Source organism: Crocuta crocuta, unplaced genomic scaffold (assembly GCF_008692635.1).
Source record: "Crocuta crocuta isolate KB4526 unplaced genomic scaffold, BGI_CrCroc_1.0 scaffold159, whole genome shotgun sequence".
Classification (NCBI taxonomy): domain Eukaryota; kingdom Metazoa; phylum Chordata; class Mammalia; order Carnivora; family Hyaenidae; genus Crocuta; species Crocuta crocuta.
This window is the reverse complement of record NW_027533263.1, coordinates 1,677,910-1,696,456: the sequence shown is the minus strand read 5'-3', so window position 1 is coordinate 1,696,456 and position 18,547 is coordinate 1,677,910. Positions and strand designations below refer to the sequence as shown.

General features: G+C 36.1%; 1 protein-coding gene across 2 annotated transcripts in view; it reads left to right on the top strand.

Moving 5' to 3' along the window:
• The window catches only part of CATSPERT (catsper channel auxiliary subunit tau), a 134,678-nt gene that overhangs the window by 44,223 nt on the left and 71,908 nt on the right, over window positions 1-18,547 (top strand). For both annotated transcript variants that reach the window (XM_077747631.1, XM_077747632.1), the window contains 4 exons: window positions 1,197-1,276; window positions 4,155-4,301; window positions 14,616-14,721; window positions 17,487-17,553. In XM_077747631.1, coding sequence (XP_077603757.1) covers window positions 1,197-1,276; window positions 4,155-4,301; window positions 14,616-14,721; window positions 17,487-17,553 — 400 coding nt within the window. The remainder of the gene's footprint in view (window positions 1-1,196; window positions 1,277-4,154; window positions 4,302-14,615; window positions 14,722-17,486; window positions 17,554-18,547) is intronic.

Sequence of the window (18,547 nt, the reverse complement as noted above, 5' to 3'; positions counted from 1 at the left end):
CATCCATCTTCTAGTGGAAATTTTTGTACATTAACCTGTATCCTGTTTTTCTTTTTTATTATGTACGTAGGTTACCTTCCTAGAATGGAAATTTTTGTTCAAAACAATGTCCTTGTCAAAGAATTGTTCTAGAAGTGTTGTACCAACATACATTCTCACCAAGTGTTTGAAAGAACTCTTGATATCCCTGGGTAGTATCACAACTATGGGGCATTTATAAATCCAGTGCCGTCAGTGCTGCTGTTATATAGGGGATATGACCCCTGTACTTTGCATGTAATTTTTCATTTCTGTTTTTTTTTTGCTATTTTTTATAGTCTTGGTTGTTTTTTAAATTAGGAATTGAGAGTGGGTACATTATTCTTATTAAATAAGTCTGTTGCTATATTTTCCCTGGAAATGTTATTCTAAAATTTTGCCTTGGTATATCATAATAATTTTTAATGCACTTTGAATCAGAAGTAATATAGAAAAGAAATCACTAGACACAGTCTTTTTTCATACTTTTCCTTCTTTCCTTTGATTTTTCTTTCTTTTCCTTCTGCTTATTTTATTTTCTTATGAATTGGCCCTTATAGGGACTTCTGTTTAGTCCATTTTGTAACACAGTTTATAAGCACCAACTTCAGAGGTAGGTTTTTTGTCTGAATAGGAGTAAAACATGTGGCAGTCACATTCGTAGGGAGATACTAAGACTAGGCATGTATTGTTTTATGTAGGCAGACTCTGCCAAAAACATGAAGCGGAGGTATTATGTGAAAAAGAGTGGGAAATATAAAAGTTTTTGATTTTTGCTTTTATGTCTATAAACTTTTCATTAATATAGTCCCCTAACCCCCTGTCTTGATAATGTAAAAAGAGCACTCTGCTGGGGACAGATAAAGCTGCATTCAAAACCTGGCTCAGATGTTTGTTGGATATCCTTGAGCCAAGTAGTGATCCTTAAGCATTTTTTTTGTAAAATAGGCACAATTATCTGTATCATAGGATTATTGAGAGGATTAAAAAAATATTAAAGGTATAATGTTCTTGACAGATATTTAGTGACCAATAAATATTAGTTCTTTCTTCCCTCAAAATTCTATTTCTTTTTGTATATGTTTAAGGCTTATCTCATAGTCCTGGAGGATAGTAGTATTAGAGCACACTGTAATTTTAACTAAGCAGTGTTAAAATACACTTATGATTTTCTTCAGTTAAAACCTCTTCAGAAAATTATTGAGCCATCCATGTTTATGAATGTTGCACCACCTCCAGAAAGAACAGACCCTGTGACGTAAGTGTTTGAACTCTGATTTATGTAACAGGATTATGTGGCATTTATTTTTTAATAGTTTATTGTCAAGTTGGTTTCCATATAACACCCAGTGCTCATCCCCACAACTGCCCTCCTCCATGCCCATCACCCCCTTCCCCTCTTTCCAACCCCCATCAGGCCTTGGTTTGTTCTCGGCATTCAAGAGTCTCTCATGGTTTGCATTCCTCCCTCTCCCCCACTATTTTTCCCCTTTTTCTCCCCCATGGTCCTCCGTTAAGTTCCTCCTAATCCTCCTATACGTGCAAACATATGGTATTTGTCCTTCTCTGCCTGTCTTATTTCGCTCAGCATAACAACCTCAAGGTTCATCCATGTTACTACACATGGCTAGATTTCATTCTTTCTCATTACCATGTAGTATTCCATTGTATAGATAAACCACATCCTCTTGATCCATTCGTCCGTTAATGGACACTTAGGCTCTTTCCATGTTTTGGCTGTTGTTGAGAGTGTATCCTGTATCCCTTGGGTAAATTCCTAGCAGTGCTATTGCTGGGTCATAGGGGAGTGCTATTGTTAGTTTTTTGAGGAACCTCCACACTGTTTTCCAGAGGGGCTGCAGCAGTGTAGGAGGGTGCCTGTTTCTCCACATCCTCACCAGCATCGAGAGTCCTCTGATTTGCTCATTTTAACCACTCTGACTGGCATGAGGCAGTATCTCAGTGTGGTTTTGATTTGTATTTCCCTGTTGAGGAGGGATGCTGAGCATCGTTTCATGGGTCTGTTGGCCAAATGGATGTCCTCTTTGGAGAAGTGTCTGTTCATGTCTTCTGCCCATTTCTTCACTGGATTGTTTGTTTTTCGGGTGTAGAGTTTGGTGAGTTCCTTGTAGATTTTGGATACTAGGACTTGATCCGATATGTCTTTGAAACTATCTTTTCCCATTCTGTCGGTTGCCTATTAGTTTTATGGATTGTTTTCTTTGCCATGCAGAAGCTTATAATCTTGATGAGGTCTTCATCAATGTACTCTTGATGAGTACTTCATTTTTGCTCGTGATTCCCCTCCCTTTGGGGATGTGTCAAGTAAGAAATCGCTGCGGTTCTTTCCTACTTTCTCCGCTAGGGTTTTGATGGTCTCCTGTCTCACATTCAGGTCCTTTATCCATTTTGAGTTTATCTGTGTGTATGGTGTGAGAAAATGATCTAGTTTCATTCTTCTGCATGTTGCTGTCCAGTTCTCCCAGCACCGTCTATTAAAGAGGCTGTCTTTTTTTCCATTGTATACTTTTTCCCGCTTTGTCAAGGATTAGTTGGCTGTACATTTGTGGGTCCAATTCTGAGTTCTCTATTCGATTCCATTGGTCAATGTGTCTGTTTTTGTGCCAATACCATACTGTCTTGATGATGACAGCTTTGTAGTAGAGACTCAGGTCTGGGATGGTGATGCCTCCCGTTTTGGTTTTCTTCTTCAATATTACTTTGGCTATTCGGGGTCTTTTGTGGTTCCATACAAATTTTAGGATAGTTTTTTCTAGCTTTGAGAAGAATGCTGGTGCAATTTTGATTGGGAATGCATTGAATGTGTAGATTGCTTTGGGTAGTAATGACATTTTAACTATATTTATTCTTCCAATCCATGAGCATGGAATGTTTTTCCATTTCTTTGTGTCTTCTTCAATTTCCTTCATAAGTTTTCTATAGTTTTCATCATAAGTTTTCTATAGTTTTCTTCATACAGATCTCCTAAATCNGAGCATGGAATGTTTTTCCATTTCTTTGTGTCTTCTTCAATTTCCTTCATAAGTTTTCTATAGTTTTCATCATACAGATGGTGGAATCTGTCGGATTTTCTATGTAGAGTATCATGTCGTCTGCGAAAAGTTAGTTTGACTTCCTCTTTGCCACTTCTGATGCCTTTTATTTCCTTTTGTTGTCTGATTGCTGATGCTAGGACTTCCAGTACTATGTTAAACAACAGTGGTAGCAACTAATCTAGAATTACTTAGGTAAGACATTTGCATGTCAGAGGGTGTAGAAAGAATTCTGACAAAAATTCAGGGTTCCTCTCCCTCGTTGAAATTTTGAGGATCCAGTGGTATCCGGCTTGTCAAGATAATCCTGCTAAGGTGAAAGATAAATTGTTATATCTGGCCTTTCCTATAACCACAACAGAGGTACAACACTGGTGGCAGTTTTGGATTTTGGAGACAACTTATTCCTCATTTGGGTGTGCTACTCTGGTCCACCTGAAAAATATATATATTTATATATAAATATCTTTCTTTCCTCTCTCTCATATCTTATCATCATATAACATAAGCTTTATTGACTTTATATTATATTTAAGTATTATTAAACTTACACCACACTATTTAAGTTTCAGGATATTAAGATGAGTAAACATCATGCAAAGACTTTTATTCTGGGGAAGAGGCTAGTGAGTTTTTGGTTGTATGCAGGATAGTTATGTCATGTTATTATTATGATTTGGAGATTAAATATATTTAAAGAGATACTTCTGGGTGTCAGGTTGACAAGTGGTGGGTGGACTTGTGATGATTAATTTTATGCATCAACTTGGCCAGGCCATAAAATAGAAATTTAGATCTAGAGGTTGGGAGAGAGGTCTGGGCTTAAACACTTTATACGGCTCAAAAACTTTAGAACTTCAGATCCTTATCTCCTTTCCCATCCCTGCTGCCCATTTTCATAGTAAGAGTAATCAAGAGAGCACTTCTGTCAGGATCTCTGACCGTTTTTGTCTTTCCTAGCTCTACTCTCTGATGGTTCAAGGTAGACAGGTGAGCTTAACAATGTAAAAGTGCTAGCTACCACTGATTTTAGAAGTGTCTTTTGTATAATTTCAGTATTTAACATTATAATCATCTTTGCAGAAATGTAATTACACCACAGCCAATAGAATATCCAGCATTCCTATCCCCAGACCTGAATCTTACTGTTGGCATGCCAACTGCAGTGCCCCAAACTGACCAGCCATCTGTAGTGCGACTTGAAAAGCTTCAGCAACAACCTCGGGAAAGGTAAAAGAAATAAATAAAACAAAAAAGTCTTCATCTTAATTGTGTGTTATTTGTACATTTTTTTTTCTTTTGAGACATGGGCTTTAGATATTTGTTTAGAAAAGTCAGTGCAATGGCAAGAAAAGAGGTGAGACTCTATTTTTAAGGGAGAAAGTATAATACTTGCTCTACTCTTCACTCAACAATGTATTCTATAGGTCTCTTGTGCTCTTTTCTGTATTTCCCAACCTTTTCTTTCTCTATGCGTCAGTCCAGATAATTTCTCCCATCTTATTTTACAGTTCACTGGTTCTTTTTTCTTCACTTCTAATCTGTTGTTAAACCAATTCTTTTTTGTGTGTATAGGTTTTTTTTTTTAAGTTTATTTATTTTGAGAGAGATGGGGGGAGAGGGAGAGGGAGCTGGGGAGGAGCAGAGAGAGAATTTCAAGAAGCTCCACACTGTCAACACAGAGCCTGATGTGGGGCTCAAACTCACAAACAATGAAATCATGACATGAACTGAAATCTGGAGTTGGACACTGAACCAACTAAGCCACCCAGGCACCCCAAACTAACTGAATTCTTAATTTCAATTATTTTATTGTAGTTATTTTCCTTTATTTTATAGTTTCCACTTGTCTATCAAAATCCCTTGTCTTCTCTTTGAATTCTTTGAACATAGTAATCATTGCTATTTTTTAAAGTTTATTTATTTATTGGGGTACCTGGGTGCCTCAGTCGGTTAGGCATCCAACTTCAGCTCAGGGCATGATCTTACCATTCATGAGTCTGACCTCATGTCGGGCTTTGTGCTGACAGCTCAGAGCCTGGAGCCCATGTCAGATTCTGCATCTCCCTCTCTCTCTCCCCCTCTTCCACTCAGAAAAATAAATAAAAACACTAAAAAAATTTTTTAAGTTTATTTATTTTGAGAGAGCGAGTGAGCAAGAGAGCACGCATGCCCATGTGCGAAGAAAGGGTAGAGAGGGAGGGAAAGAGAGAGAATCTGAAGCAGGTTCTGCACCATCAGCATGGAGCCTGACATGGGGCTTAATCTCACAAACCATGAGATCATGACCTGAGCCGAGATCAAGAGTTGGTCTCTTGGGGCGCCTGGGTGGCTTAGTCAGATAAGTGTCCAACTTTGGCTCAGGTCATGATCTCGCGGTTCTTGAGTTCAAGCCCCACATCAGGTTCTGTGCTGGCAGCTCAGAGCCTGGAGCCTGTTTCAGATTCTGTGTCTCCCCCTCTCTCTCTGCCCCTCCCCCACCCATGCTCTGTCTCTCTCTGTCTCAAAAATAAACTATAAAAAATAAAAGAAAAAAAGAGTTGTCCTCTTAACCAATGAGCCACCCAGACATCCCAACCATTGCTATTTTAAAGTTTATCTATGATAATCTCCTGTAGGTCTGTTTCTATTGGTTTTTTTTTTCTCGTAACTTTCAGTCAAACCTTATATTCTCATATAACTAGGTGTTTTTATTGAATGCCAAACATTGTATTTGTAGAACTAATTTGTGGCTCTTGATTGTATATTCTTACAGAAAAGAATGACATTTGCATCTGTCAGCCAACTAGACTAGGGACACTAATGATACCAGATCACCTTAATTCACTTGAGATTGAGATTGAAATGATTTGGGTTTGGATCCTATGAAGATTAGTTTGGTTTTTTTTTTAATGTTTTTTTTATTTCTGAGAGAGAGATAGAGACAGCATGAGCAGGGGAGGGTCAGAGAGAGAGGGAGACACAGAATCCAAAGACAGGCTCCAGGCTCTGAGCTAGCTGTCAACATAGAGCCTGATGTGGGGCTCGAAGCCATGAACTGTGAGATCATTACCTAAGTCAGATGCTTAACTCACTGAGCCACCCAGGCATCCCGAGGATTAGTCTTTTATGGTTTAATCTTATTCCTAGTAGTAGGACTGGAACTAGTGTGAGGCAAGTAAGTCACAAGATAAGGAAGGAGGTACTTACTCTTGTGGTTTCACCTTTTGGGGTCCCAGCTGAAAGCCTACATGTTTACCTTGCCTTTCATCCTTGGAAGGGTCTGAACTCTGGTTTTTGTTCCCTAGTTCTGGTATATCTTATCTCCAGGCTCTGCTCAGCGTCTTAACTGTTAGCCACCACAAATGCCTTGAAGGAAAAATGGCATATATATATCCTATAATCTTGGATCTGTAAATCCTTGCTGCTTTTATAAGTGACTGATGCTTTCAAAAACAATTTTTAAAATTTTTATTTAAAAATGTTTTAATGTTTGTTTTTTTTTGAGAGAGAGAGAGAGAGAGAGACACAGACTGCAAGTGGGGGAGGGACAGAGAGAGAGAAGGAGACACAGAATCTGAAGCAGGCTCCAGGCTCTGGACTGTCAGCACAGAGCCTGATGCAGGCCTTGAACTCACAGACTGCAAGATCATGACTTGAGCCTAAGTTGGACTCTTAAGCAACTGAGCTATCAGGTGCCCCACTTTCAAACACAATTAAAAAATATATATATTGTCCAGCCTTTTAGTTGCATAGTAAGATGGTTTATCTGAAGTAACCTAGTCCATCATTGCCAGAAGCAGAACTCTTGGTCACTTAAAAAATGATTATTTATGTTGAATACATTTTTTACTCAGATTCATAACTTACTAATTCATTAACATTGAGCTGAATGACCTAAGAACCCTTTTATTCTCTATTCTGATGTTTTATTATTTAGTAACATTATTTGAATACCTAGTGTGTGTCAGGTACTATTCTAGGGTACTAGATATATAAATGGTGATTTTTAAAAACATATTTGTTAGAGTCGGCTGTTAGTTTCATTGATTTTTTTTTCTGTTGTCTTTTTAGTTTCTATGTCATTTTTCCCCAATCTGGTCTTTGTTATTTCCTTCATTTTGCTAATTTTGGCTTAGTTCTTTCTCCTGGTTCCTTGAAGTGTAAGATTATTTGAGATCTTTTTTTTTTCTTATTGTAAATGCTTACTGCTTTTAACTTTCCTCTTAGAAGTGCTTTTGATACATCCCATAAAGGTTTTTTTTGTAAACTCTTGTTTATTTTATTTATTTTTAATATAGTTTATTGTCAAGTTGGTTTCCAACATCCTGTAAGTTTTGATATGTTGCATTTCCATTTTCATTTGTCTCAAGATATTTTAAAAAATTATTTCATTTGGTTTCCTCTTTGACCCATTGGTTATTCAGTAGCATGTTATGTAATCTCCACTGCAAATTTTTGAAATTAGCAATTTCTCCTTGGAATTGATATGGTCAGAAAGGATGCTTGATATGACTTCAGTCATCTTAAATTTATTAGTACTTGTTTTATGACCTAACCTATCTATCCTGAAGAATGTTTCACATGTACTTAAGATGACTGTTGGATGGAATGTTCTGTAATAGTGTCAGCTCTATGTGATCTAATGTGTAGTTTAGCTTCAGTGTTTCTTTATAGATTTTCTGTTTGGTTGATCTACCTATTGATGTAAGTGGGGTTTTAAAGTCCCTTACTATTAACATATTGCTGTTTCTTCCTTCATATCTGTTCACATTTGGTTTACATATTTAGATGCTGCTATGTTGGGTGCATAACTATTTACAAATGTCATATTCTCCTGTTGGATTGACCCATTTATCGTTATACAGTGATATTTGTCTCTCATACAGTCTTTGGCTTAAAAGTCTATTTTGTCTATTGTAAGTATTGATAGCCCTGCCTTCTTTTGGTTCCTGTTTCCATGGTATATCTTTTTCCATAGCTTTACTTTCAGTCGGTGAGTGTCCTTTAAGCTGAAATTTCTCTCTTGTAGGCAGCATATAGTTGGATCTTGGGTTGTTTTTTTTTTTTTTTTTTTTTAATCTATTCAGCTACTCTGTCTTTTGATTGGAGAATTTATTCCATTTACATTTAAAGTAATTATTAAAAGGTATAGACTTACTATTGCCAATTTGTTGTTTTCTGGCTATTTTTAAATTCCTTTGTTCCCCTCTTCTTTTCTTGCTCTCTTTCTTTGTGATTTGATGATTATCTGTAGTGGTATGCTTAGATTCCTTTATCTTTTGTGTATCTACTGTAGTTTTTTTGGTGTGTGTGAGTGGTTTACCATGAGGCTTATAAAACACATATTTCTAACAGTCTATTTTAAGCTGATAACAATTTAACTTTGCATGTACTAAAACTCTATATTTTTATTCTTCCCCTATTTTATATTTATGATATCACAGTTTGCATATTTTTACCATTACCAAATTATTGTAGTTGTAGCTATTTTTTAACCTTTTTTCTCTTAACCTTCATATCAGGGCTTATGTGATTCACTCACCACTATTACAACATTAGAGTATTCTGAATTTATATATTTAACTGTGCCGGTGAGATTTATACTTTCATATGCTTTTATGTTACTGATTAGTCCTTTTCCTTTGGCTTGAAGAAGTCCCTTTATAACATTTCTTATAGAACTGGTCTAGTGGTGATGAGCCCTTTTAGGTTTTGTTTGTGTGGAAAATTTTAATTTTCCTTCCATTCTGAAGGACAACTTTGTCATCTAGAGTATTCTTGGTTGACAGGGTTTTGTTTTCTTTTAGCACTTTGAATATATCATGCTACTTTCTTCTGGCCTGAAAATATTCTGCTGAAAAATTTACTGATAGCCCTTTTTTTTTTTTTCAAGTTGTTTAACACACAATGTAGTCTTGGCTTCAAGAGTAGAACCCAGTGATTTATCTCATATGACACCCAGTATTCATCCTGAAGAGTGCCCTCCTTAATGCCCATCACCACATTCCTACCAGCCCTCAGTTCTCTGTTTTTAAGAGTATTTTATGATTTGTCTCCCTCTCTGTTTTTATCTTATTTTTCCTTCCCTTCCTCCTATAGTCCTCTGTTAAGTTTCTCAAATCCCACATATGAGTGAAATCATATATCTTTCTCTGAATTATTTCATTTAGCAATAATACCTTCCAGTTCCATCCACATTGTTGCAAATGGCAAGATTTCATTCTTTTTAATTGCTGAGTATTATTCCTATGTATGTGCACGTGTGCGTTACAGACGCCCACACATACTGCATATTCTTTATCCATTCATCAGTTGGTGGACATTTGGGCTCTTTCCATTATTTGGCTATTGTTGGTAGTGCTGCTATAAACATTGAGGTGTATGTGCCCCTTTGAATCAGCATTTTGTATCCTTTGGATAAATTCCTAGTAATGTAACTGCTGGGTCATAGGGTTGTACTATTTTTAATTTTTTGAGGAACATGTATACTGTTTTCCAGAGTGGCTACACCATTTTTCATTCCCACCAATAGTACAATAGGGTTCCCATTTCTCCACATCCTGGCCAATATCTGTTGTTGCCTGAGTTGTTAATTTTAGCTACTCTGACGAGTGTGAGGTGGTATCTCATTGTGATTCTGATTTGTATTTCCCTGATAATGAGTGATGTTGAGCGTCTTTTCATGTGTCTGCCATCTGGATGTCTTCTTTGGAAAAATGTTTATTCATGTCTTCTGCCCATTTCTTCACTGGATTATTTGATTTGGGGGTGTTGAGTTTGGTAAGTTCTTTATAGATTTTGGATGCTAACGCTTTATCTGATATGTCATTTGCAAATATTTTCTTCCATTCCATTGGTTGGCTTTTAGTTTGGTTGATTGTTTCCTTTTCTCTGTAGAAGTTTACTTATTCATTTATTTATTTTAATTTTTTTAAGGTTTATTCATTTTTCAGATGCAGAGCATGAGTGGTGGAGGGGCAAGGAGAGAGAGGGAGACACAGAATCTGAAGCAGGCTCTAGACTCTGGACCATCAGCACAGAGCCTGACACAGGGCTCAAACTTCATGGGCCATGAGATCATGACCTGAGCCAAAGCTGGAAGCCCCACCGAGTGGCCACCCAGGCACCCCTGTAGAAACTTTTTAATCTTGATAAGGTCCAAATAGTTCATTTTTGCTTTTGTTTCCGTTGCTTCTAGAAACATGTTAAGTAAGAAGTTGCTCTGGCTGAGGTGGCTGACTATTTTCTTCTGTAGGATTTTAATGGCATTCTGTCTCAGATTTGGGTCTTTCATCCATTTTGAATTTATTTTTATGTATGGTATAAAAAAGTGGCTCAGGGCCTGGCCCTTCAGGTAGTGCGTTTGGAGTGTGTTGTGTGCACTCTGTTCTGTTTTGACTGCTCTGTCCCACTGGTCAGTCCTCTGCAAAGCTCATCTTTGCTTGTAGTGGTGGAGTGTTTGGACCTTCCACCAGGTGTCCTTTGACTTATTCATTGAAGTAACCCTGGAAAAAATAAAAAAGGAAAAAGTGGGAGGGCCCTGATACTTTTCTGTTGTTCAATTTTACATGGAATTAATTTTCGTGAATTTTTCTATAGGCGATTTGGTTTAGAAAACTTCTCAAGCTTTACAGAACTCCCACTTCTGATGTTTTCATTTGGTGTTAAAATATATGAATTGCTGTCCTGGTTGGTTAGAAACCTGGTTGGTCAGCTTTAAGCATTCACAGTGGTTACACTGCTGTCCTTTTAATGCTTGCCATAAATCCTTTGTACTCACTTGCTACTGGAATAAGCTAAACTCTCCCAGTTTTAACTGCTGTTCTCAGATTGGCCTGCTGTACTTTTCCTGTAAACTACCTGTTGGCTATTTTGAGATTCTCTTATTTTCAGATCCATCAGGTGCCCCTTTTATACCTGTTACTTTCTGCCATGTATACACTGATACCTTGAAAGCCTTATGTATATGTTTTGGGCTTCATAGGGATACCTTGTCACATGATTTTGTTGTAAAAAAAAAAAACTAAAAGAAAACACCCATAGGTTTTTGGTTTTGTTACTGAGCTACTCTGAATATTTTTATGTAGAGATTTGAGAAGATTAAAAAGCTATGCTACCCCTGCTGGCATTATTTTCTGGCATTTCCCTCTTTGGCTAAACTTTCATATTTATAATAATTTATCTATAGTAACATTTGAGAGAATTTATTTAAACAGCCATACCTATAAATAACAATTAAGATTTTTTAAATTATTTTGTATTCCAGTTCTTACATTTTGATTTTGTTTTCTTGTCTTATGATGCTAGCTAGAAGTTCCAGTCAGTGTCTAATATAAATGGCAATGGTGGGCATCCTTGTTTTGTTCATGCTCTTTGAAGGCAACATTTATAGCATTTAATAATTAAGAGCATTATTTATATAGGTTTTTTTATACATAGATATGCTATACCAGGTTAAGTAAATAATTCCATTTTGTTTCTATTTTTCTAAGTTTTTTTTAATCATAAATGGATGTTGGATTTTGCCAAGTGTTTTTTTCTCTTTTAGTCAGTTAAATTGTGTTTATATTTTCTAATGTTAATGTCAAAATATCCTTGTATAACTGGCATAAATCCAACTTGTTCATTATATATTATCTGTTCTCTATGCTACTGGAATTTTTGTACTAAAATTATATCTGTAACATTCGCATTTACGTTCATGAATGATGAGACTAATTTTCCTTTTTTGTAATGTCCTTATTAAGGTTAATTATGGTGATAGTGTCCTCATGAAATGAATTGGGAAACATTTCCCTTTCCATTTAGTTCTTATCACTTACATCTTTACGTGACTAAAGTCTTTGAAATTTATTGGATTATAAGCTGAATTCCTGTATTTGCATTCATTTTGTTGCAGAAAATATCATGTACTTATTGGGTAATTTATAAAGTGTGTATATGTAAGTTTAAATAATGAGACCTATATATTAAATAACTTCTAAAACATGTATGTATAGCTTAAATAAAGATAATAAAACTGTTGCCTAGGTAATTATTCATCACCATATTTTGAAGTCCTATTCCCAGCAGTCAGACAATAAAAAGAAATAAGAGGCATCCATATTGGCAAGGAAGAAGTAAAATTATTGCCATTTGCAGATGACATGATACTCTATATAGAAAATGCAAAAGATTCCACCAAAAAGTTGCTAGAATCAGTAATACAAATTCACTAAAGTTGCAGGATACAAAATCAATGTACAGAAATCTGTTGCATTTCTATACACCAATAATGAAGCAGCAGAAAGAGAAATCAAGGAACCGATTCCATTTACAATTACACTGAAAACCAAGAGATACCTAGGAACAAACCTAACCAAAGAGGTGAAAGACCTGTACTCTGAAAGCTATAAAACATTGATGAAAGAAATTGAAGATGACACAAAGAAATGGAAAATTATTCCATGCTCCTGGGTTAGAAGAACAAATCTTGTTAAAATGTCCACACTACCCAAAGCATTCAACACATTTAGTGCAATCCCTATAAAAATACCACCAACATTCTTCACAGAGCTAGAACAAACAATCCTAGAATTTGTATGGAACCACAGAAGACACCCAAAAGTCAAAGCCACCTTAAAAAAAGAAAAGCAAAACTGGAGGCATCACAATTCTGGACTTCAAGATATGTTACAAAGCTGTAATCAAGACAGTATGGTGCTGGCACAAAAACAGACACATAGATCAATGGAACACAATAGAAAACCCACTACTGTATGGTCACTTAGTCTTCAACAAGGCAAGAATGAATATCAAGTGGGAAAAAGACAGTCTCTTCAATAGATGTTGTTGGGAAAACTGTACAGCAACATGCAAAAGAATGAAACTGGATCACTTTGTCACTAACACACAAAAATGAGTTCTAAATGGATTAAAAACCTAAATATGAGGCAGAAAACCATTAAACTCCCAGATAACAGAAGCAGTATCCTTTTTGACATCAGCCATAGGAACTTCTTACTAGATATGTCTCCTGAGGCAAGGGAAACAAAAGCAAACATGAACTATTGGGACTTCATCAAAATAAAAACCTTCTGCACAATGAAGGAAACAATCAACAAAACTAAAAGCAACCCATGGAATGAGAGAAGATATTTGCAAATGACATATCTAACAAAGGGTCAGTATCCGAAATATGTAAAGAACTTATACATCTCAGCACCCCAAAACCAAAGAATCCAATTAAAAAATGGGCAGAAGACATGAATAGACATTTTTCCAAAGAAGACATCCAGATGGCCAACAGACATGTGAAAAGATGCTCAACATCACTCAGCATCAGGGAAATACAAATCAAAACTACAATGAGATATTCCCTCACAACTGTTAGAATGGCTAAAATGAACAACGCAAGAAGCAACAGGTGAATAAGGGGGAGCTATCTTACTCTGTTGGTGGGAATGCAACTAGTACACCTACTCAGGAAAGCAGTATTGAGGTTCCTCAAAAAGTTAAAAATCCAGCAATGGCACTACTAGGTATTTACCCAAAGAATACAAAAAATACTAATCCAAAGGGATATATGGACCCCAATGTTTATAGCAGCATTATCAACAGTAGCCAGATTATGGAAGGAGCCCAAATGTCCGCTGACTGATGAGTGGATAAAGAAGGTGTGGTGTCTGTATATATATACAATGGAATATCACTCAAACATAAAGAAGAAAGAAATGTTGCTATTTGCAATGACATGGATGGAGCTAGAGAGTATTATGCCAAGTGAAATAAGTCAGAGAAATACAAATACTGTATGATTTCACTTGTATGCAGAATTTAAGAAACAAAAGAAATGATCATGGAAAAAAAAAAGGGAGACAAACCAAGAAACAACCTCTTAGCAATAGAGAACTAACTAATGGTTACCAAAAGGGAAGTTGGAGGGAGTGATGGGTTAAATGAGTAAATGAGGATTAAAGAGTGTACTTATCGTGATGAGCACCAAGTATTGTATGGAAGTATTGAATCACTAAATTGTACACCTGAAACTAATATTACACTGTATATTAACTAACTGGAATTTAAATAAAAACTTTAAAAAATCATCACTGTCAGAAATGTGTTTTGTGTGCCATTATGAGTTTCCAACTTTTCCTCAATGCTCCTCAGGTGGCTACTGCCTCATTTTTATTATAATTCATTCCTTTTCCTTTGACTATATTCTTTTTAAATTTTTTTTAATGTTTATTATTTTTGAGTGATAGAGCATGAGCGGGGGAGGAGCAGAGAGAGAGGGAGACACAGAATCAGAAGCAGGCTCCAGGCTCTGAGCTGTCAGCACAGAGCCCGACATGAGGCTCAAACCCACAAACTGCAAGATCATGACCTGAGCCAAAGTCAGCACTTAACCAACTGAGCCACCCAGGCGCCCCTTCCTTTGACTATATTCTTAATATATTTCTGGTTTGCCTCTCTTAAAACATTTTATAAGTGTATCATACCGAATGTATTCTTCTGTGAAACATGCTATATATGTTCTTCTGGCACTTATTTTTTAAACGTATACCTTATTTCTTTCTTTAGGCTGGAAAAAATGAAAAAAGAATATAGAAGTCTGAGTACATGGATTGAAAAAGTTAGCTATTTAGAAGAAGTTCTTACCCCAAAAATGGCCCATGAAGAACGTAAGGTAATTAATATATTCTCCATATATAATTTTTAATACTATTTATTTTAAAAAGGTTATAATTAAAAGCAATGATAAGATATTGCTTAGTTCTGGATATATAAAATGCTATTCATGGTTCATGTACTTTCCTATTTTCCTAATGTGACTCAGTGTTAACTAATAATTTGTAACATTTAGATTTTTTTTAACAGCTTTGTTAAGGTATAATTCACTTACTTAATGTATACAATTCAATGGCCTTTAGTATATTCACAGAATTGTATGTCCATTGCTACAATCAATTTTCAAACATTATTACCCTCAAAATAAACCCCGTAACCAAACCTCTCACACCCCTCTAGCCCTAGACAATAACTAATCTACTTTCTGTTTTTATAGATTTGCTTATCCTAAACATTTCATTTGAGAGGAATCCATCAGTATGTAGTTCTTTCTGACTTGGTTCTTTCACTTAGCATAGTGTTTTCAGGACCCATCTCATGGTAGCATGTAGAAGTACTTTGTTTCTTCTTACTGCCAAATAATATTCCACTTTATGGATATGTACCACATTTTGTTTATCTTCATCAGTTGGTAGACATTTAGGTTGCTTTGATTTTTTAGCTATCCCCAATTATGCTGCTGTGACCATTCATGTCTAGGTTTTTATGTGAGCATATGTTTGTAATTTTCTTGGGTATATACCTAGGAGTAGAATTGTTGGATCATACAGTAATTCCTTCTTTAACTTTTTCAGGAACTGTCAGACTTTTTCGATAACAGCTGCACAATTTTACGTACAACCAGCAATATATGAAGGTTCCATATATTCTCCAACACTTGTTATTATACTTTTTTTTGTTGTTTTAATTATAGCCATCCTAGTGGGTTTGAAGTGGTAACTCTTTGGTAGTAGTTTTGATTTGCCTTTTTTTTTTTTTTAATTTTTAAAATATTTTTTTATTTATTTCTAGGAGAGAGAAAGAGAGAGACAGCGTGAGCAGGGGAGGGTCAGAGAGAGAGGGAGTCACAGACTCTGAAACAGGCTCCAGGCTCTGCGCTGGCAGTCAGCACAGAGCCCGACGCGGGGCTCGAACCCACCAACCGCGAGATCATGACCTAAGTGAAAGTCGGATGCTTAACCGACTAAGCCACCTAGGTGCCCCTAGATTTGCCTTTCTTTGATAACCATTATGTGAACACTTTTTCATGTGTTTACTGACCATTTGTATATCTTCTTTGGATAAATGTTTATTCAAATCCTTTGTGGATTTTAAAAATTGGGTTTTTTCGCTCAGCAGAACACCCTCAAGGTCCATCCATGTCAGGCAGAGAAGGACAAATATCATATGTTTGCACATATAGGAGGATTAGGAGGAACTTGACAGAGGAACAAGGGGGAGAAGAAGGGCGGAAATGGTGGGGGAAAGGGAGAGGGGCAAACCATGAGAGACTCTTGAATGCTGACAAAAACTGAGGACTGATGGATGTGGGGGGGAGGGGGGGATGGGCATGGAGGAGGACACTTGTGGGGATGAGCACTGAGTGTTATGTGGAAACTAATTTGACAATAAACTATTTGTAAAAAAAAAATTGGGTTTTTTAATTTTTTTTAAATTTTTTTAATGTTTCTTTTTGAGAGAGAGAGACAGAGCATGAGTGGGGGAGGGGGAGAGAGAGAGAGAGAGAGGGAGACACGCAATGTGAAGCAGGCTCTAGGCCCCGAACTGTCAGCACAAAGCCTAACATGGAATCACGAGTTTGTGATCGTAAGTCAGAGCTTAACTGACTGAGCCACCCAGGAGACTCTGGCTATTTTTATCTTTATTGTTCAGTTGTAAGAGTTCTTTATATATTTTGAATACTAGACCTTTGTCAGATATATAAGTAAGGTTTAATATTCAGAAATATAATCTAACTGGGGAGCCGGGGTGGCTCAGTCCGGTAAGCATCTGACTTCAGTTCAGGTCATGATCTCACTATTGATGGGTTGAAGCCCCGAGTCGTGCTCTGTGCTTACAGCTCAGAGCCTGGAGCCTGCTTCAGATTCTCTGTCTCCCTCTCTCTCTGCCCCTCCCCTGCTCGTGCTCTGCCTCTCAAAATAAATAAACGTCAAAGATAATTTTTAGAAATTTAACCTATACATTTTGACTCGTGGCAATAGAGATTCAAAGGGGTTTCAGTGAATTAGTAAAGTGTTGACTAAAATCACAGCCTTGAAATGGTAGTCATAACATACAGATATGTTACTGTTTTTCAGTGCCTCATTATAATTGGGCATAGTAGTACTGCTTTAGGGTAAATTGATTAGCACTTCCTAATACAGAATTAATATTTTATGGAAAATTTGGGAGACTCTTCATTAAAGGAACCATGCACTTCAGGTTCTTATTAAAACATCAATATTTTATAACAGTCAGTGATCACTCTACCTTATAATTTCTCTTTCCAACTCATACATAGGCCATAATATTTTTTAATAAAAAATAATCTGTTTCCTGGAGGTATTCTCTTATGTCCCTTGAAGTTACAATATTATGTCATTTATCTCAATCTTTTTCTTGCCTAAATTTGTCACTCAAATGCCCTATCAATTCTTGGATATCCTCTCTCCAGAACATTAACTCCTAGCCATGGTATACTCTTTAAAATAGTGTTGTTTGGATTGCTTTTCTCATAAACCCATATTGTTCTGTAAATTTTAAAGAAGGTATAAAAGAAATTATAAAGGCAGATTAGCCCTTTATACATTTCTCTAGTATCTTTTTTTTTTCCCTTGTTTCTAGGGAAGTGATACCAGTGAGGTACTTGAAAGCAAATTTGAAAAGGAGCCTGAAGATATTGTAATATCAGGTTAAGATTCACATTATGTATTTATTATTAAGATAATTAAAAAGAAGGTGGTTGTATCACAAAAAGAAAATTCACATTATGTATTCATTACTAAGATGATTAAAAAGAAGGTGGTTGTATCACAAAAAGAAAATTAGTAATTTGCTTTAGGTGGATTTTGTTTTTTTCTTGGAAATAAATATGCATCTCATTATAGTTTTACTGTTAGGTATTTATTTTGTAACACCTCAAAGAAAAGACTTAGACCCAATTAAGAGTTATTTTTATAAATGTTCCTTTATTGTTTATAAGGAGAAAAATATAGTTAAATCTTAACTATCATGTGTGAAAAAGGTATTTTCTTAAACATTAGCTGTAGAGGTTGTGTGTGTGTGTGTGTATGTGTGTGTGTGAGAGAGAGAGAGAAGGACAGAGAGGGGGACAGGAAATTAGCATTAAATTTGAGAACTTACCACAAGTTATCAGTAAGATAATGGAAGAGATTGTTCTGGTGGTCTTTTAAAAAAATTTCTCTGCTAAAAGATTCATTTAGAAAGTAAAATAGATGCATCATACTATATCTATAAAATATTGGTTTCTGCCAGTATAGAATAATGATTTCTTGTTGCAAGACTTGTACCACAAATTACTTCTCTACTTCCCTACTTCTACCTCCTGGCTACCTTAGCTTTTGATATGTTCATTTCCTAACCTATGAGGATCAAGCAGCCTAGCAGAGCAATTGCGTCTTTAGCCTGCTCTTCACCTGAAATGCTCAAGTTTCAGGAGTAAGAGAATTACAGTTTGCCTCTTCCATATCACTGTTGAAGAGTGAAGCTTAACCTTTCTCACTCACTGGTGGTTGCCAACTTTTTTTCCCTTATTTTTTTTTCTTATCCAAAGAGTTTACTTCAAGTCTGGTGACTTCTTTTCTTCTGGTATCCTATATCTTCTTATAGGTTCAGCTATTGATCACTGTGTTGAGGCCTTTACCCGGATTATATAAATCAATCCT